This window comes from Euprymna scolopes, chromosome 8 (assembly GCF_053919585.1).
Source record: "Euprymna scolopes isolate OS-2025 chromosome 8, ASM5391958v1, whole genome shotgun sequence".
In the NCBI taxonomy this organism is placed as follows: domain Eukaryota; kingdom Metazoa; phylum Mollusca; class Cephalopoda; order Sepiida; family Sepiolidae; genus Euprymna; species Euprymna scolopes.
The window spans coordinates 31,670,515-31,693,014 of NC_136489.1; the positions used below are offsets into that span (position 1 = coordinate 31,670,515).

The 22,500-nt window shown below is 33.9% G+C and overlaps 1 protein-coding gene across 2 annotated transcripts in view; it reads right to left on the reverse strand.

The window, feature by feature from the left end:
• LOC145283518 (heparanase-like) overlaps positions 1 to 22,500 on the reverse strand; it is a 106,526-nt gene that overhangs the window by 45,772 nt on the left and 38,254 nt on the right. For both annotated transcript variants that reach the window (XM_080132361.1, XM_080132362.1), the window contains exons 4-6: positions 16,492 to 16,672; positions 15,553 to 15,600; positions 6,034 to 6,234 (exon numbers count right to left, since the gene is read on the reverse strand). In XM_080132361.1, coding sequence (XP_079988487.1) covers positions 6,034 to 6,234; positions 15,553 to 15,600; positions 16,492 to 16,672 — 430 coding nt within the window. The remainder of the gene's footprint in view (positions 1 to 6,033; positions 6,235 to 15,552; positions 15,601 to 16,491; positions 16,673 to 22,500) is intronic.

The window sequence follows — 22,500 nt, forward strand, 5'->3', positions numbered from 1 at the left end:
TCAACCTATATATTCCACACATTTTTGGGCACAGATTTGGAAATTTGTATATAGGGTAGGCAGACATATAGAAATATATCTAGCATAATCTATCTATTATATCTATAAAAGTGAGAACTTGTGTGTGTGTGTGTGTGTGAGAGAGAGAGAGAGAACAATTCTTAACCTACATACTCAACAAATTTTTTACCTACAGTTTAGAAAATTTGTATATAGGGTATTCAGACATATGGAAATATATCTAGCATAATCTATCTATTATAACTACAAAAGTTAGAATGTGTGTGTGAGAGAGAGAGAGAGAACAATTCTAAACCTATATATTCAACAAATTTTTTATCTACAGATTTGAAACTTTGTATATAGGGTATTCAGACATATGGAAATATATCTAGCATAATCTATCTATTTTATCTATAAAAGTGAGAATGCGTGTGTGTGAGATAGCGAGAGAGAGAGAGAGAAAAAGAGAGAGATAAAAATTCTCAACCTATACATTCAACAAATTTTTTATCCACAGATTTGAACATTTGTATATAGGGTGTTCAGACATATAGAAATATATCTAGCATAATCTATCTATTATATGTATAAAAGTGAGAATGTGTGTGTGTGTGAGAGAGAGGACAATTGTCAACCTATGTATACAACAAATTTTTTATCTACAGATTTCAAAATTTGTATATTGGGCATTCAGACATATTTCAATATATCTGGCATAATCTGTCTATTATATCTATAAAAGTGAGAATGTGTGTGATAGAGAGAGAGAGAACAATTCTCAACCTATATACTCAACAAATTTTTTATCTACAGATTTGAAAATTTGTATATAGGGTATTCAGACATATGGAAATATATCTAGCATAATCTATTATATCTATAAAAGTGAGAATGTGTGTGTGTGTGTGTGAGAGAGAGAGAGAGAGAGAACAATTCTCAACCCATATACTCAACAAATTCTTTATCTACAGATTTTAAAATTTGTATATAGAGTATTCATACAAATAGAAATATATCTAGGATAATCTTTCTATTATATCTATAAAAGTGAGAATGTGTGTGTGTGTGAGCGAGAGAGAGAGAGAGAGAGAGAACAGTTCTCAACCTATACATTCAACAAATTTTTGTATATAGGGTATTCAGAAATATCGAAATATATCTAGCATAATCTATTATATCTTTAAAAGTTAGAATGTGTGTGTGTGAGAGATAGAGAGAACAATTCTCAACCTATGCACTCTACAAATTTTTTATCTACAAATTAGAAAATTTGTATATAGGGTATTCACACATATGGAAATATATCTAGCATAATCTATCTATTATATCTATAAAAGTTAGAATGTGTGTGTGAGGTAGCCAGAGAGAGAGAGAGAGAGAGTAAGAACAATTTTCAACCTATATATTCAACAAATATTTGATCTACAGATTAGAAAATTTGTATATAGGGTATTCAGACATATGGAAATATATCTAGCATAATCTATCTATTATATCTCTAAAATTGAGAATGTGTGTGTGAGAGAGAGAGAGAGAGAACAATTTTCAACCTATATACTCAACAAATTTTTTTATCTACAGATTTGAAAATTTGTATATAGGGTATTCAGACATATGGAAATATATCTAGAGTAATCTATCTATTATATCTATAAAAGTGAGAATGCGTGTGTGTGTGAGAGAGAGCGACACAGAACAATTCTCAACCTATATATTCAACAAATTTTTTATGTACAGATCTGAAATATCACATTTGTATAGAAGTAGAAATCTTGATACCTACTCTGATACCTAATAAAAGAAAGGACACTCTTTAGGGCGGATTTTGATTATAACAAGTCACTAATTAGAAATTATAATAAACATTCTAATAATTTAAGAATTTTACCAAAATAAAATTGCATGGTAATCACCCAATTTCTGCCACAAAATTTTGATTGGCAGAACTCATAAACATAAAATATATATTTTCTAATTTCATCTTTTTTTTTTCTTTTTACATAATCTGGTTTGATGTTTTCCCAAATATTCAAATCACTATATTTTGCTGCTTAATATCAAATACAGCAACTGAGTTATTTTTATGCATCAAACAATTACATTTTCTCATTCATCCAAACTAATCACTGAACATCAATTTCATATTTTCTTCACTAAAATATTACTGTGCTTGATGTCATCAAGTGGAGCGGATCATTTTTTTTTCATTTGTTCACACATTTTTCCAATTTATATATATTTTAAAGATTCTTAGCCTATGTCATTGCATACCAATCTGTTTATTAAAAGTTAAGGTTCACTGTAAACACATATGTTACACCAAAATAAAAACGCTTCAGATAATGTCTTGATATTCAATTCAGTTTCTCACATGACATCTTATGAAGTTAGTAGAAATGTTACAGACTTTTGAATCTCAAACACTTTCAATACTGTGCACTGATATTTTCTTTTTTGCAATATAAGCACATTCATGATTTTTTTTACAAACGTTAAAAACTTTCACATTGTGTAGCAATATACTGAAACAATTATAAAAATATTTGTTTTTATTTTGAATGATGCAGGGCATCTGAAGAGAGATTTTTCTAACAAAATGAAAGTATAATTTTTAGCAATAGGTATCTAGGAAAAGGCCACTACATATGCTATAAGTTCCAAATTTCCACAACCTGGCCAATACTGGTACATGCTAGCAAATTTAGATTTGCAATTACAAAATATGATTCTAATTTTTTCCTTTGCTCTTTATTCTAACACTACACTAAGTTTACTGTGTTATTTCGCTACAGTTGATATTGTGTAGAACAATAAGAAAATCATAGTGAACAATGCATTCAACAAAATTTCACACACATTTCTAGATACCTATATCTAATAAGTTCAAAAGAAAGGACACACTTAGGGAGGTATTTTGGTGGTCAAGTCACTAAAAAGAGATTAGCTGGTTTCCCGGCATAGCCCAGGATATAATAAAGATTGACTGAAATACATGTTCTAGCTGGTTTCTAGGCGTTGCCAGGGATGTAATATAGACACATTATGTTGTATATTACCTGTTCTCTTCTCCCTAAGGTAAAACAATTTCATATACATGCTGTAAATTACCTATGCTAGGGATAAAACATGAACAATATCAGTCCTAGGGTAGATAAAACAAATAATACATAGAGATGAAAGATTCCTCTCCCCTAAGAATCAAACATATGTTCAATATCTGCTTTTGTTTTTTCATTGTTTATACGGTCCCGAGCAACGCCGGGTAGCCCTGCTAGTCTATATATATAAAAGCCAAACGTCTGTGTGTATGTATGTATGTTTGTTTGTAACGCTAAAACTTTTGAAAGACGGAACCAAACTTGACAAATTTGGTATCATATCGAAGCCCCATCACCCGGATGACAAATATCGAAATTTCACGTCAAACGGACTACTAGAAGTTGGTCAACTGATCAGTTATCTTCGAGGGGGGCCCCCAAAAAACCTGTCATTAACGCTAAAACTTGAGATGAAAGATTCCTCTCCCCTAAGAATAAAACATATGTTCAATATCTGCTTTTGTTTTTTCATTGTTTATACGGTCCCGAGCAACGCCGGGTAGCTCTGCTAGTCTATATATATAAAAGCCAAACGTCTGTGTGTATGTATGTATGTTTGTTTGTAACGCTAAAACTTTTGAAAGACTGAACCAAACTTGACAAATTTGGTATCATATCGAAGCCCCATCACCCGGATGACAAATATCGAAATTTTACGTCAAACGGACCACTAGAAGTGGGTCAACTGATCAGTTTTCTTCAAGGGGGGACCCCAAAAAACCTGTCCTATATAGACACATTATGTTGTATATTACCTGTTCTCTTCTCCCTAAGGTAAAACAATTTCATATACATGCTGTAAATTACCTATGCTAGGTATAAAACATGAACAATACCAGTCCTAGGGTAGATAAAACAAATAATACATAGAGATGAAAGATTCCTCTCCCCTAAGAATAAAACATATGTTCAATATCTGCTTTTGTTTTTTCATTGTTTATACGGTCCCGAGCAACGCCGGGTAGCCCTGCTAGTGAAGTTCTAAAAGAGAAGCTTTGTTCATGGAATCTAAGTTTTGATTTAGGCACAGATAAAGAGTGGGAAAATTTTTGACACTGGTTTCAGCTAGACGGGTGTTTATCGTGAAAGATTGGCGGGGGGGGGGGCAGGGATTGGAGCTCAGACGAGCACCTGCCAGGGAAATTATGATAAAACAAAGACAGGCTTGCAACGTCTCTTCTGTGGGAGAGAGGTTGCAGGGAAGAGAAAAGGGCATCCCCCACTAAGCCACAACGTTTATTTTGTACTCTGTCAAGGCAGGATAGGCTGTTTTTAGCAGCTCCTGCCCAGATATGGCAGCAGTATTCCATTCGTAGATGTACTTGGCTTTTATATACATAGAGAACTGCATCAGTAGTGAGATATCTTCTGGAGCGGTAGAAGGATCCCACCATCTTTCCAGCGACCATGGCAACAGACTTGATGTACGTGTTCCATTTCAGATCAGGAGTAAAGGTCAAGCCCAGAAGCTTGTCAAAACATGGGGCTTCCCCTAGACGAGAGCCATCCATTTCAATTGATGCCAAATGGGGATCAGAGCATTGATGATGTAAGGATAGGAGTTTGGTTTTGGATGCATTAAAGGTAACCAGCCACATCTTCCCCCACTGTACCACACGCTCGAGATCAGAGGAGAGAGAATCAGAGAGAACTTTTCATTTACAGCCTTTGATGTGTTGCCGTAGATGGTTGTATCATCAGCATAGATGTCATGAATGATTTAAGTATGTGTTTAGGGAGATCATTGATGTAGATCAGAAAGAGAGTTGGGCCCAGGATGGACCCCTGAGGGACTCCAGCATTAATACTGCGGGCCTCTGATTTTTGTCAATCAACCACTACTCTTATTGTTATGTAATGGGTTATATTAAGATGACATATGTATTATTCTTTGGTATTGACTGTTCATATTTGTAAGAGTCTTAGAGTGATAGAGACAGTCTTAGGAGTGTTCATGTTGTTGAGTGTTCATATTGTCTTAGGATGTTCATGTTTGTGGAGATATAGAGACATAACCAGGTATATATAAAGAGAGTGACAGTTCTGTATATATAAGAGACAGACAGGGTACATATAAAGAGAGGAGATTTTTGAATATCTTGATAGATAGACCGAGAGTGCGTTTGACATTTACGTTTGACAGTCGTACGTATAATATAAACATGTTACCTTTCTCATTGTAATGATGAACACAGAAAGATGGCAGTTATAAAAAACATGATGATCATTTATTCTTCGACCGGTCGGAAATGATTCTGCATTTCAGGGATTCAAAGTTTTACATGGTTATCTCTAAAAACCTCTCGCTTCCACGGGGTGCCTTGACTCTAACGGAGAATCAGTCTGAACCTCTCTGCTTCTCTGATCTGACTGATCTCGCTTCTTCTAATTCTGATTCTGACTTATCTAACTAATTCATAACTCATGACGTCACTGCATGACCCACGTGTCTCTCAGACACATGCCATGACATGCCTCCATGTTTAAGCATGCATTGTTATTCACATGTTTCTTACAAAACCGACCCTCTAACTTAATTTTTGTAACCCACTTTACAAATAACATTTTCCATTGTCCGTTTTTAAATTTCTTATTTTAATTTTCATTTTTATAACAGAAACAAAATTCATCATTACATCCCTTTTTCAATAAACATATATCTAACTATTTTGTGTGAGTTAAACAATGACAATTCCACATTCCTTATTTTCAATAACATTCTGTATTTATTTTAACTTATGATTGGAATTCTCAATTCCAAGTCAAGCTTCGCAAGTTCAAATCCTTGACTATCCTATTTCATATTTACATTTAACTAACTCCCTATTTTTTTTATTTACATGAAAAGGCGACAGCCCTTATCATGTAACATTATGAGCCTATTAGAGAGAAATGATTTAATGATATAACCTATAAATACAGATTAACTTACATGAAACCAGCAATATAAACGTCTGATAGACCAGGTGCACCACCACCAAAGGCTGAACTTGTCTCACCCAGCCAGAATGGTTTTCCAGGACTTGTCTCTGCTAGAATGTTTAAAGCCACATCGAATTCAGTCTTCAAACTGTCCAAGATGTCAGGATCCATAAACTGCTCCGAAGTAGCTGTGCGTGCATTCACATAGTAGCTAGATAAATAGATGATAAAAGAACAGAAACAAAGAAAAGTTTAAAGCATTATTATGGAAGAATGATGCTTGTATATCACCAGCATCTGAAATAAAGAAAAATGACCAATTTCAACTCGAGTATGTGATGCTACTCTTGGGTTCAGATCCAGTGTATTTTGACAACAGTCATATCTTTAGTAAAATTCAATGAACAACACCAATAAAGATAAATGTAGTTTGGCGAATGGAAACGATGGATATAAATGTGAATGTTATGAATGGGAAACCATTTAACAAGCATTAAATTTAACAATTGTGGATGAAAGTGAGGAAACATTTTTAAAAAAATGAAACATATTTACATAGCAGCAATTTTTTTTTTATAAAGATGTAAAATATAATTTTAAAGACATTACTATCACTAGATTCACACATTTTTTTTATAAAGATGTAAAATATAATTTTAAAGACATTACTATCACTAGATTCACACATAAAAGACATCTTAACCAAATAAGTGTCTGTTGGATGATACCAACTATGCAGTTCACGAAGAAGAAGAGGCGGCCGACCTGAACGAGAATCACCACCACATAATTTTAATAATTAATAATTTTAACCAGTATTCTGCAATTAGTATTTTTTACGACCTAACCCAATGTAGTATAAAAACCCCCAACCTCCCCATGTTAAGAACAGCTTTTGGAATAAACACCCCCACCATTGAAAACTATACTACATACTAAAACATTCTATAAAAATTATAGGGGGGGAATAATTCTTGTTCAGGTCTGCTAAAGAGGCCATTGATATGATATACGACACATTTAACATCGAACCACTCCGAACAGCTCTAGAACACCGTCGCTCAGAAAGGAAAAGGAATTTTATGGATCTTTTAACTATCAATCTAAACAGGAAAAACTGTTTGCAGCGAAAAGGCTTGGGAGGGGAACCTCATGGCACAATCACGTTGACACACAGGTTCTCGCCAGATCACTGAAGTTAAGCAACAATGTATCTGGCCAGTACCAGATTGGTGCCCATTTTGGAAGGCGAGCCACTGTATGCACTGTTAGGTAAAATATCAGGTTGGGAAACTAGCACAATCTATCCTTCTCTCGAGGGTAGACGGGCCTCTCTTAAGTCGTGGTAGGCAACCTATCTAGTGATGGCGTTACAATAAAAAAAAACCTTGATAGCCCTGGCAAAGCATCAAGTATTCAGCTACAGACAAGATTTGAATTACACTACAAACCTTTGTAGCGAGTTCAATCTCAGCTGTATTTGCATGTTACTTTTTTTAATGGGGATTTAGCCATTCATTTATAATGGACTTTTCTAATTATTATAAAAACCCTGTGTCTAATACTCCCAAATGGAATTATCACAATCCATTGTGACATTGTGATTTACTTAACAGTTGGAAAATAACAACTTTTCTTTGTATTCATTTTCTTGTGCAATAAATTCTTTCTACCTAAACCTGTTGTTCGAGTCTTTCCTAGGGTCACAGCAATACGAGTATAAGAACAACCCCATAAGAAAATACATTGCCATTTGGAAGAGACTGCATACTTTTAATTTTATAACAAAACCTCTGCTCGATGATCCCTGATACATTGCATGCCACATACTGTTAAACCAAACAGAAATAGATGAAAAAGAGAATAAAGTAATGTAAGAGAAAAAGAAGTAGAGAGAGAAAGAGGGTAAGAGAGAGAGACAGAGAGAAAGAGTGGAGAAAGAAAATGGAAAGTGAAATAAATGCAGTTCATTAGAAAATGAGGTGAAAACTTTGTATTTACTTGCCTCCCCATGAGGGCAGAGTTAGACACAAGATTAGTTTTTAATGTGAGAAAAATCCAGCTCCCCAAAAAGGGGCACTCTGGATAGAAACAAAAACAAAAATTGTCTCAGTTATGAAGGACTTCTCATCCACTGACCGAGGATAGAAAAGATGAAGTGTAGCATCTGAACAGATACTCCACTGTGATCTTGGCTTGAAGGCCAAAATGAACTCTGCTAAGCATTATATAAACCACGAGGCTAATACTCTTGTGGAGAAAATACTGCAATGTAATACTACATACTGTCTAACGTACTGATGGAAAGTACCAACAATCTTTCTTTGTATTTCATTTTCGTGTACAATATATTCTTTCTACTTAAACTTATGCTTTGTGTCATCCTTTATTTGAGCCAAATCAACAATGTTGTTATCGTAGCAATAGTTTGATCAAAAGTTTGGTTAGGAGAGAAGAGAAACTAAAAATTGTAAAGAAAGATGTCAATACAAAATCAGAAAAGTAAAAAATTTAATAAAAAAAGGAAAGACAATTAGAAAAGCATATTGATCATGATTCAATGCATAATATATAACTTATGATTTTAAAAGATGTGGTATAAAAAGTACTCAAGTATCAGTTCTTTACAAAAAGGTTATACAACGATAATGTTCAAAAAAGCTTTTCATAAATTAAAATCTTTCATATTTGTTGCATTATTTTTTTAGTTTGATGGAAACATTTTTAGATTTTTACAGATTGTTAAATTATTTATTACTCACAGGCCACCCAGCATTGCCTGGTTGTAAAATATGCTTAAACATGATATTCTAATTTATGCAGATTCTGTATTTATTATTATAGAGCCAATTATTTATTGATTATTATATTGTACCTAACATAGAGTATGATTCAAAAAGTTTTAAAAAAAACCATTACTTTCATGCCCTCAGACATTTATCTCTCTAGCAGAATTCACTATCATCTGAGCTAATGACACATGCATGTTAAATCTTACACAAATTAACACAGTTACATATATAAATGTATATTTGCACATGTGCAAAGAGTATGCACTACATCGAACTATGCACACCAAGTTCTAATTTTTCTATTTTGACCAGATAAAAACTAAATAGTTTTTGTTCCACAGGTCTGAGTACCCCATATATCAAGTTTCAAGTCTGTAGACCAAAAACTGACAGAGTAGTTTGATAGAGACCGTTCTGCAGAGATTTACACTGAATGCAGCTCCAAATGCAATGCAATTATGTATAATGAAGAAAATACGCACAAATAAAACTGTGCGTAGTATTGAAATGAAATGAAACTAATCATCCAATTAAAAAATTAAAAAAAAAAAACAACAGTAACTTAATAAAAATTTGTTTTTAAAAGGAATATGCAAATTAGTTAACCTTTTTGAAGTTGCAGGTATATTCACTACTAACTATATAAGGTAGTTGTATTCATCCTTAAAATAGAAAGTAGGCTTTTAATATCAATGTCAGTGCGACAAATAACTTTATAAATGTATATAATAAAAATCATTCAACATTAAACTTATTTTGGCTTATAAAAGATTATAAAATGTTTGTTTGTTTGTTTGTTTGTTTGTTCTGTTTTACGGCATATCAACCACTTTGGAGTCATTTAATGCCGAAAGGTTCGTTATGTTGTGTTAAATATTGGTTTGTTCTTAAGGTTTTTTTTTTGGGGGGGGGGGGTCTTTCCTTATATTTTTGAGTATATTTTAGTCTCTTTCAGAAAATTAATAATTTTTTGGGGATCAATCTTGTTTAATATTGTTTTCAGATTTTTTTTCTTGGTAATACTTTGTTCGGATTTGTTCAAGGTCAATGCAGTTTGTCAGTATATGGTGTATTGTGTAGGGTTCTTGACACGTTATACAGTTTGGTGTCTCCTCCCCTTTTAGTAGATGTGAGTGAGTGATGTGAGTGTGACCTATTTGCAGTCTGGTCATTACTACCTCTTCCTTTCTTGTTAACTTTTTGGTGTCTCTCGTTCCAATATTTGGTGTTATTTGGAATAATTTGTTTTTGGTGCATGAGCTCCAGTTTTCTTGCCATTTTCTCTTCATATATATGTTTATTTTAGTCTTTAGGTCTGTATAGGGGATTTTTCCACTTATGTGGTTTTGTTGCAGAGTTTCCTTTGCTGCCTTATCTGCTTGTTCATTCATGTAGATGCCGATATGGCTTGGTATCCAGCAAAAGATAATGTTTTTTTCCATGGTTATGGCATCTATTTTGTTTAGCAATTTTGTAATAAGTGGGTTTGTCATTTTTTTTTCTTTTAGAGATATGAGTATTGAAAGTGAGTCAGTAAATATGATATATTTTTGATGGTCATCATTGGTTATTATATTTAGTGCCAAATCTATGGCTGTTGTTTCTGCGCTGAAAATAGAAGATTCGTTTGGGAGCCTTTTCTTTAGTTTTATTTTTTTGTGGATGGCTGCGCATCCTACTTTATCTCCATCTTTTGATCCGTCAGTGTAAATTTGTGTATATTCTTTGTATGTATTCTGGATGATAAGTAGTTCTTCATGGAAGGTTGATGGGTGGGTTTTCGTTTTGGGATATTTATTTAATTTTAATATTATGTGTGGTTGTTTGATCATCCAGGGTGGAGTTTTTGATTTGTTATATTTATGTATTTTTGTAATGTCCATTTGGGCTTCTGTGAGAAGGTTTTTTATCCGGAGGCTGTAGGGCTTGATGATATTTTCTTTCTTGTTGAAGAGATGTGTGTATTGTGGGTGGAGGGTACATTGGTATGCAGGATTTGTTGGACATGATACCAGCTTTAGGTAATATTGTAACGCTAACTTCTGTCGTCTCAGAATCAGTGGAGGCTCATGGGCCTCTATATAGAGGCTTTCTACTGGAGAGGTTCTAAATGCTCCCAAGGCTAATCTTAATCCTTGATGATGGATTGTATTTAGTTCTTTTATGTAGGACTTCCTTGCTGCTCCATAGATGAAGCATCCATAGTCCATTTTAGATCTGGTTAGAGTTTGGTATAATTTCAATAATGTGACTTTGTCTGCACCCCAATCGGTGTGTGCTAGGACTTTGATCAATTGCATTGTCTTTTGGCATTTTGCTTTTAAATATTTTATATGTGGTATGAAGTTCAATTTTTTATCGAATATAATACCTAAATATTTATGTTGGTCGGTGAGTGGGATGTTCTTGTTATCCAGTTTCAGGTTGGGGTCGTGGTGGAATTTTCGTAATTTGCAAAAGTGGATGCATTTAGTTTTTTCCTCTGAGAATGTAAATCCATTTTCTATGGCCCATTTGTTTATTTTATTCAGACAAAGTTGTAGTTTGCGTTCGGCTGTTTGTATGTATTTAGATTGGTAGTATATAAGTAGGTCGTCCACGTATAGGGCGTTTTCAATTCCTGGGTCTATGGTTTTTATGATATTGTTTATTTTAATGTTGAAGAGGGTGACAGACAGGATACTGCCTTGGGGGACCTCCATTTCTTGATCTTTTTGGACTGAATAAGTGTTGTCCATCCGTACTTGGAAGTTTCTATTTGTTAAGAAATTTCTGATAATTTCTGGCATTCTACCCCTAAGTCCTAGTTCATACAGGTCTTTTTGGATTCCATATTTCCAAGCGGTGTCATACGCCTTTTGCATGTCAAAAAAAATTGCTATTAGATGTTCTTTTTTTGCAAATGCTTCTCTTATGCGTGTTTCCAGTTTTATTAAGTGATCGGTGGGGCTTCTATTTTTCCTGAAACCCGACTGGCTTTCTGTAATTAGATTTTTGCTTTCCAAGTACCAATTTAACCTTTCGTTAATCATTCTTTCAAAAGTTTTGCACAAACAACTAGTTAGTGCAATGGGTCGGTAGTTTGTTGGGTTTGTATGATCTTTTTTTGGTTTGGGTATTGGGATTACTGTTGCCTGCTTCCAGTTTTTTGGAATGTTGTTAGTTATCCATATCTCATTGTAAATTTGTAATAAGTAGTCTAGTGATGGTTTTGGTAGTTTTTTGAGGAATTGATAATGGATCTCGTCGGGGCCGACTGCTGTATCGTGAGATTTGTTTATTGCCTCCTCTAGTTCTGCACTGTTGAATAATTGATTGTAGTTTTCTTCATTTTTTGATTTAAAGTTTATTTTTATTTTTTCTTCATTTTTCTTTATAGCTTGGAATTTTTTATTTTGGTTTTTTGATGATGAGTTCATTGAGAATTGTTCTGCTAATTTATTTGCGATATTTTGTTTGTCGGTAATCTTCGTGTTGTCGCATATAAGGTGTTTAATAGGGTTCTTTGTATTTTTTCCTGCTATTTTTCTGACCATCTCCCATACTTTTTTGGGTTTTGTGTTTTGATTAATTTTTGTTACATAGTCTTTCCACGTGTTCCGTTTTGATTCTTTGATAGTTTTCCGTGCTTTGGCTTTGCTGTTTTTATAGGTGTCCAAATTTTCTTTCGTTGGACTGTTTTTGAATTTCCTTAGGTTTGCACGTCTGGCTCTTATAGCTTCTTTGCATTCTTTATTGTACCAGGGTTTGTTATATTTTGTAGTAGTGGAACTTTTTGGTACGTTCTCCTCGGCTATTGTGAGTAGGGTGTTGCTGAAATATGTGATGTGTTCTAAGTTAGGATTCGCTTCAGGTATTAATCTGTGTAGACATGTATTTTGGAAATTTTCCCAATTTGCCTTTTGTAAATTCCAGCGGGGTGTTTTGTCTTCTAGCTTGGGATTCTCGTTTTCTATTATGATTGGGAAGTGGTCACTTCCGCATGTATCCTTATGTGTTCTCCAGCTATAATCCATGTATATAGTTGGGTCACATAGTGTTATATCGATTGCTGATAGTGTTCCCGTTGGTGGGTGCATATATGTATTCTCTTTGTTGTTGAGTAGGCATAGATCATTTTGGTTAATTATTTTTTCTATGGTTTGGCCTCTTTTGTTGTTTTTTTTACTGCCCCACCATATATTGTGACTATTGAAGTCTCCCAAGAGTAGAAAAGGTTTAGGTAGTTGTTTGATTATATTTTTTAATTCTGTTTCGTTTATTGTTTCGTTTGGTGGTATATAGAGTGAACACAGGGTTACTGTTTTGTGTAGTGTTGCAGTTATTGCAACAGCTTGCATATTTGTTTTTAAGTTCACTGTGCTGTGTGGAATGTTTTCGTTTATCAGTATTGATGATCCACCGGTGGCTTTGCATGATAATTTGTTTATGTGGTTGTATATTGAGTAGTGTTTTATGTTGATTTTGTCATTTTCTTTTAAGTGTGTTTCCTGTAGGCAAATTATTGCAGGACATAAGGATTTGATAAGTATTTGTATTTCTTCGATATTAATTTTTAATCCTCTTATGTTCCACTGTAGGATTTTGTTAGTCATGGTTTATATTTTCTTTCTTTTGTTTTGGGTTGTTGGATTCCTCAATCTCCATGACTTCATGGCTTTCGAGGGTTTTTTCTTTTTTTTGTTTGGATCTGGATGTTGATCTGGGTCTTGCTTGGGATGTTGCTGTTTTGGGTTCTTGCTCATTTTTTCCCTCTTGATTGCTTGTGTTTGGTTTCTTTTTTTTTTCCAGGGTGTTTTCGGTTTCCATTTTTCCTAGAATTTGGAATCTATTTTGAATGTCTACTGTTTGGTTTTCTTCTTTTCTGGTTCCTTTGCTGAGGGTACTAGGCGAGTGTTCTTTTGGATTTGGGATGTTTTCGGTTTGTGTGGGTTTTTTGTTAGAGGATTGTGTTTGGTTTTTTGGATCTGGTGAGATTTTACTCTCAATTGTTTGATAGTTATTTCCAAGTATAGCTGGAGTTGACGGCAGTTGCCGTAAGGTGGCCCTCAATGTCTCAACTAGTTCACAAAGTGATTTTATGAGGGTAGAGATTTCCTTTAGTTCAGTGTTTTCTATTGTTTTTAATTGATTTTTGGTTGCACCTGTGTATGATCTAGTTGGTTCTGTTGTGGTGGTCGTTTCAATAATTTTCCTGACTTCAGGAAAACTTATGTTTTTGGTATATTTGAGTTCATTTATTTTTTTTTCTTTGATCCAGTTTTGGCAGAGCGAGGAGTATGCTGGATGGTTCTCTCCACAGTTTGGGCATTTTATATTTCCTTGGCATTCTGTTTCCTGGTGTTCGTTACTGCTACACTTTGGACATACTGCTTTCCTGGTGCAGTATTCTTTGAAGTGGCCAAATTTTTGGCAGTTTAGGCAGCGAAGTGGTCTGGGGATATATATTTCTACTTTAATGTTAATATATCCAATCTTGAGTTCAGTTGGTGGAGTAGGAGTATTAAAAGTTAATATGTATGTGTTGGTATTAATTGTTTGTCCGTTTCTTTTTATTGTAATTCTTTTAGTATCTATAACTTTTTGATTTTTTAGGTTTGTTTTTATTTCATCTAGAGAGCAGGTGTTTAGTTCTGGACATCTGATGACTCCCTTTGAGGTGTTAAGGGTTTTGTGAGGGTAGGCATTGATGTTTATATCATGGAACTTTGTCCATGTTAAAATTTCTTCGGCACTACTTTTAGTAGTTACTTGTATAAGTAAAGTTCCATTTTTTAATTTTTTTATTTGTTTTGTGTTCAGATTTTTGTTGATAATTCTTTCGATTTTGAATGGGGACATTTTTGTTATTTGTGTGTTATCTTGCGATTCCAAGATTATATACTCCGGAAAGTGTGTGTTTTCATCTTCATCGCTTTCTGGATGGGGCCTTTTAATTTTTTTGGAAGCCATAGAATATTTTTTGTTTTTTCATCATCCTTGCTCCCCACCCTCCTCGGAGCCCTAAATTGGGAGATGGTTGGGCGGAAACCCATTCGCCCAAGCATCTCAGGGATACAATGATGATATACTCAAACAGTGAGTATAGCTGCTTATGACGATTTTTTTTCATTTCCTTGGACCCAGCAAGGTGTAGAAAGAGGTAGTTGTCAATAGCATCAGTTTCCACCATCTGATTGGCCCTTGCCATCGCCTTCTAATGATAGTATGTGTGTGTGTTTTTTTTTTTTTTATATGAGTATGTGTTTGTGTTTCTCTTTATGGGGGTTTACTATTATTAGGGACTGTCATGACTAGCCGGTTGGTCGGGTCGAGCCTGCCCGACCGCCCGTCTAGCCGAAGTAAGGGCCAAAGTGGAGTGTTGCTAAATCACGGCCATTTGGTTCCAAGGTCGTGAGTTGCTCAGCCACCAGGATCCCGTTCTAAGGCATTACGAGTCGCCACCTACGGCCAACAGGTGGCCCCATTGAGGGACTTTTACTCTCTGCAGGGGGGCAGTCGGTGTATTCTGATACTCCACCAACAGGGTCTGGGAGGGGGGGGGGATAAAAAAGGGGGGGAGGGAGGGGGGCTGTTGTTTTTGTTTTTGGTTTTGCAGAACAAAATTAAGTTTTACAAAAAAAGGTCAGAAAACAAAAAACATCAATGTAGGTGCATTTCGTCTCAGGAAGCCAAAAGACAGCCTGATCTGGTAGCACCAGGATTATAAAATGATATCAAAATAAAAAGTTACTTACTGATGAATGGTGACAGCATCAAGAGATGCATGCGCCTCTTGAAGAAATCTAAAGAAACGAAAGAAATTTCAAATGACAATTAAAAAAACATAAGATTTACTTGTTGACCCTTCAGTTCATAATGAAGAAGGAAGTGGAAATGAGACAAAGTAATTAGGGTGGCCCACTTAAAAATAGCAACAACGATACATCGTCTCTCATTTAATGAATATGTTTTGATTTCTAATTGAAATATTTTGATTATTGTTTATCTAATCTAATGTGTACGTAAATAAGCTCAAACAACATCACATTCTTCCAGTTGACAAATAATCTGGATGCTTTTGAGTGAGCCACCTTACATATATATATATATATATTTCAACAATATTTCTTGTGTTTAAAGTTGGCTGTGTCAGTTTGTTCCTGGCTAATGGAGTCAGATATGGCTTCATGGGTGGGTTCAAACCTCCTGACCGGCGGTAATCATGACACCCTGCACTGATGATTCCTGAAAGGGTGAAACACTAGTGTCTGTACATATTTAAAAATTATTATAGTAATAATTATATATATATATATGAATCCTATGAATGCTACAAAAATTGAGATATGTTTTACAATCCACAGAGATTCAAAAAAGTGCTCAACAATTAAATATATAAAAAATGTTATCAAAGCCAAGATAAGTTACTCTTCTACCTAACTGAATAAGTCTTCAGTGGTTTTAATCATATTAAAATGTTTATTCACTTCAAAAAGCATATTGTCAAACGTCAGGTGAAAACAAGACAAATGGCTGCGAATTGATACCTAAATATTTAAATTCTTTAAAATGACTTAAAAATAAAAATTTTAAAAAATACTGTTAGAAACCCACCCAATATATGTGCACTCTTTCCTACCTCAAAAGAGTACAAAACTGACTTTCAAACTTAAAAGCAGAAAGAGAAAACTTACTTTCTCAAAAATAGTTCATGTTTGTATTTTCTCATTGTCCGTGCAGTGACGTCAGGTCCAATCACAAGGCTTTGTCCCATGCAGGGCACCAAAGATTTAAATTTCGAGAGCTGTCGGAAGTCTTTTCCCAGAACCGTAGGCTCAATGCGATATCCAAGAATATGAAAGAATGAATCAGGTTCTGTAAGATATTTCAAAGATGAATACGATGCAAAGATTAAAGTGATTGCATATGTTAGGATAAGAATGCATAAAAAGAAATGTTGTACAGCTAAAATAGAAACGTAAAAGATTATGTCATCTATTCAATTCATTAAGGAGAGGGGCACATGCGAAACTGTGTTACTTAAAAGTGATTGTGTATCATTTCACAGAATTATGAGTTAAATGACACAGAAAAGAAATACTCATTTTTATTTACATGGTATTCAGATCAATATGTGATTCAAGTGAATACCAAATGTGACTGGCTTTCTCTTTCATTGGGATATATTCTCCTCTTCACTTCCAAAAGCACCTTAAATTTTTCACAGGAAATTGTGAACTAAAAATTTTTTAACCAATGCAAATCTTTTTAAAGCCCAAACCTAATATGCCATTGCAAAGCTAGAAGCCTCTATAAAAATTAGGAACTTAGAGTTCACGAGAGATTGAACCTATGCATCTCAAAGGACACAAGAACATATGCTCACCTCCGACGCTCGTGTGCCTTTGGCTGAGGAGGCGACAAAAAAGACTCACATACAAGTTCCATTACTGTATGCACATCTACCCACACACTAACAGAGTATAGTAAACCAACACACACACAATACCACACTGCCTAATATTATCATAAATATTGCTCAATTATGCAGAATTCACACTAAGAAGTACATAAACATATACAGCCTAACCCTTCATGTCTGATATCCGATGCAATGCCTCCATTTAGTCTTGAAAGACAAAAGATACCCCTGTAGGGGCAGCTGTATGTTTAATTGTGAGGCAAGGGTTGCACAATCTCCAACCACATCTCTCCTGAATTGGTACTGCTCGAGTCCAAGGATTTATAATCTTTTATAAGCCAAAATAAGTTTTATGTTGAATGATTTTTATTATATACATTTATAAAGTTGAGTTATTTGTTGCACTGACATTGATATTAAAAGCCTACTTTCTATTTTAAGGATGACTGGAAACAATGCCGAGATAAACAGAGAGCATATACAACACCTGGAAGTTCCAAATGGTCACCTACTTTGTACTGACTCGGTTCACTGATATTCACTGAACATTTTCGCCCTAAAAACACGAGTTATATAAACTTTCCCAAATAATCTTTTCTGCATAAGAACTTTTACTTTTTACTTTTTCTAAACTGATACTAGCGGTAGGGGTACCCTGTTTTGCTTGGTTATAAAATATAGGTAAATATATTTTAATTCATGCCTGTCCTGTTGTAGAAAAATAAAAGTACAGTTGTTGTTAATGTTGTTGTTGTTGTTGCCCACCCCCCAACCTCCTCATGTTCAGAACAGGTTTCAGAACAGATATCCCATTTTAGCAGTGGCGGTGACTGCCAAAATATTTGCCACAAATTTAACCTTGATAATCATTATCAGGATCCCCATGCGCAAATACTATGAACCAACAAAAAAATTTGGAGGTGACAATGTCAGTCAAATATAATTAGATTTGTTCCTCACCTCTGCTTACTAATCTGGCAGCCAGTGATTTAAAGTGCATAATACAGTGTTTTATATCGTGAAAACAACTTGTATCCACAAAATATAAATGAGATTTTCTTAGTGAATAACCTGTAAAAGTCGTCATTTTGAAGGAAAGTGTATAGGTGAATCTAAGGTAAAAATGTATCCTAAAAAAAAACAATTGGTCTAAAATCAAACATGCCTCTTCTCATAAAAACAATAAAGTATGTTTTTTGTTGTTTTTTTTTTTACTTAGGCATCACCGATTATCAAGGTCAAGAGGCCACTCGAGGATAAGGGTTAAAGAGTGTACAGTAGAAATTGGAAAATATAGTAATTGTTAGTAAAGGAAATTCGGTAAATTTGTTAACTTATATGGAACGGCTCATTAAAAACTTGTTTACGTTAGACTTGAAGACAACCATATTGTAGTCAGCTGGAAAGTATGCTTGTTGTTGTTATTATTGTTGCCCAACCCGCAACCTCCTCATAGTAAGAACGGGTTTCTGAAAAGACACCCCCAACCTCCTCGTGTTAAGAATAGCTTTAGAAATGAGTACCTGCAACATCCCCATGTTAAGAACAGCTCTCGGAATATAGATCCCCATCCTATGAGTGGAAGGGCGTTGTCAAAATATTTTCTCCAAATTTAACTGATGCACAAATAGTATGAACTAAAAGAAGTCATCATTTTAAAGAAAATTTTGTTATGTTTCAAGGTTTTTTTTTGTTTGTTTTTTTTTAGGAGGAGGATATCTGCGTGATGTTAATGTGTTCATAGATATAGAAAAACATACAAATAAAAAAAAGTATAAAAAAGGAAACGGCCCATTATAAAACAAAGTAAAAGAAAAAAAACAAAAAAAATAGCATTGTTGCCATTTTGTTAAGGAGATTTAAAAGTGAGAAAAAAAAACAATGCTATCTGTAAATGTTATGTTTTTAGTATCAGGAATTGTTAGTTTAATATTAATAAAAATATTGCTTCGTGTAGAGCGAGTTGCTTTATTTGTAAAGGTCCGATGCGTTCGTTTTTGTAATATGGTGTGTAATCCAGAATATTTGATTTTTCAGCCAATGAGAATGGTTGGAATTTTAGAAGGGAAAAATTATTTTCGACTCAAGAAATGGAAAGATAATTGTATGTCTATGAGTGTATTAGTGTATTATGAGTTATAATGTGTATATTTTTTCCCAATCTTGACTGGAGAGCAGTAGGAGGATTATAGATTTAGAGGGAAAAATAGGAACTACTTCACCTAAAGATTGTGCGATTGTGATGATGTTACGCAGAAGATGTAATGTAGGATTTTATTATAATGACTAAATGTATCTAAAATGTTGGTCTCAAGTTACATAAGATAATGGCTAATAATCTAGACATAATAAATTTGTATGTGGCATATGTTGTTGCAAACCTACAGTATTTGGGCCTAGAGGAGAATTTCTGCAATCAAAATATTATATAGGGATAGGAGAATATTGTCACATAACCCAGCTTCCATGTCAAGATCAGTTTTGACAGAAATATTTACAAATACTGTCACATGACATAATTTTAATGTCAAAATTGCCTCATACACCTGAAATCACATTTAGCATCAAAAGTAAAATCGTTCCTTTTGAACCGATGACTAAGTATTTAAGGACAAGAATTTTCAACAGTCAGGAAGTTGAGCCAAACCACAAAATGACTACTTTGTAGAAGTTTCCATTATCAAAAGCAACAAAAGATTTGTTTACTATTTGTAGATAAATTTCTACGCTGTCTACTTTTCCATTTTATTATTATCATATACAAATATAAGTATATTACTATTTACATATAAGCATAGAAGTATATTATTATTTAAATATAAGTATATTACTATTTATTTGTGCACCCATAACACAAGGTCTTAGTTAGTTAGACACAAGGTCTTTTTTTAACGTGGGGAAAACCCAACTCCCCAAAAAGATATACTCTTAGAACAAGAATAAAAACTGCCTCAGTCTATAGAAGGACCACTCCTGCACAGAGCGAGAGCAGAAAAGATCAAGTGCAGTATCAGAACAGATACTACACCTTACTTTTAGCAATGTAAATATACTACTCAATAAATATATCATTTATTAAATATTAATAGTTTAGAGATTTCAAGTATAAATATTATTGAAGGAATAATGCTGTATTGTTCTTGTTAGATTGTAAACTTTGAGGTGGTCAAGAAGAGGTGATCATGTTAGACTAATTTACATGGGTGGGATATATATATATATATAAAATAAAAATTACAATTAAATTTACCAAAATGATCCAAGATGGTAAAATTAAAGTATAATATAAATATTAAAGAATTAATATTTATAAAGTTATCTCAGCCAAATGCAAAAGCTCGATAAAACCAAATAGGAGATAGAGCTTATAATACGAGCAAACATGTTAAAAAACACTTTGAAAAAGAGTTAAAAACATATTTAATCTGAAAAGGAAACACTTGATAAGTGGATAGTCCTTAATCCGCAGAGTTTTCAAGAAATACTTTCCTTCTCATCAGAGGGTAGGAATTAGAAAAATGCAGGATCGGATTTTGCATGCAAAAGTATTTGATGAAACAACAAGTAAGTCAAAGATCTTACTTGATAACAAAAAAGTGAAGCAGAGGGATATGGTGAAGAAAAAGGTGATTACACATGAATGGATAGTCTGGTGGAAGATAAATAATCCAGTGACGGTAAAATCTAAATATATAACTTCAAGAAAGTTAATTGAATTTCCATTTGCACAAGTAAAATCCAAGGAAATCCCGTAAATAGAAGATGGTCCAAAATAATCCAAAGGCAGAAATCCATGGAATAATTTACAAAAATGTGTACAAGGGAAAAAATTCCAATAATATTAATAAAAGAAAAATAAGATATGCTTTTCACTCTACTGCCAAGACATAATATATATATATATATATATATATATATATATATATATATATACATACACGCAGTAGTGTCCAAAACTAAGGAACCAAATTTTATTTGTTAGAAATAACAACTGTGAAAAGCTGAAATTTTGACAATTGGTAGTCGTTATTATCCATAATAACATACTAAAATTTGAATCATTTGCAAAAGATAGAAAAAGAATTATGACAATTATTTATTTATTTGCAAAATAGGACCATCCAAAAGTAAGGGACAAAATTGGGAAAAACAATGTAAAAAGTATGCTATATTCAAATTTTTGGATTTCCTCTAAAGAATAAGTCTTACTTAGTCATTTGTAAATGTTGCATCAGCCGCCACTATGGCAAAACGCTAAAAACTTGATTACGCTGTGAGACAAGCTATTGTGAAGCTACACAAGAAAAGCACACCATTAGAGAGATTTCAAAGAAAGAGAAACATTCCAAGAGTGTTGTAGGCAGGGTTGTTAAATCCTACAATGATACTGGCAAAATAGTGCTTTTAAAACCGACAGACTCCCCCCCCCACAAAACTTCAGCAAGAGAAGATCGAATAATGCAGCGTATGTCATTAAAAGACCGTTTTAAGTCTTTCACACAAATTAAAAGGGTTATGAATAGTACCTCATGTGTTAATGTGTTAAGACAGACTGTTTCTAGATGACTGTAAGAAATAGGGCTGTTTAATCGAATCCCATGAAAGAAACCACTTGTTAGTTCGAAGAATAAGAAGAAGAGATTAGAGTTTGCAAACAGGGATGTAATTTGGTCAGTGATAAAAGCACGTTTAATTTATTTGGAAATGATGGAAAAAAACAATGTAAAGAGACGTATTGGTGAAAGATTAAGTGCAAAGTGCACTAAGAAAACTGTTAAATTTGGGGGCGGAAGCGTCATGGTATTTGGAATGTTTTCTAGCCAAGGTACAACGCCTCTTGTCCGGTTACAAACTCGTGTAAATGTGCAGATCTATAAAAACATGGTTCAAGATCATGTTGAGCCAATCATACAGAATTCAGGTTTTATGCAAGATAATGCCCCATGTCACAAGGCAAAGGTGGTAATGAGTTACCTTAGAGAGCAAGATTTCGAAATTATGGATTGGCCACCACAAAGTCCTGATGTAAATCCAATAGAAAATCTTTGGAAGACCTTAGGAGTGAAAGTTATGGAAAGAAATCCCACTAATACGGAGGATTTGTGGGTGAAGCTTCAAGAAGAATGGTCTAAAATTAGTATCGAGGATTGTCAAGAACCGATTCGTTCTTGGAGTCGAAGATGTGCAGCTGTCATTGAGAGCAAGGGTTCATTTACTAAATATTGATTGTACATGTATTTTTATTGTTTTTTGGCTGTTTACATTGTTTTTCTCAATTTTG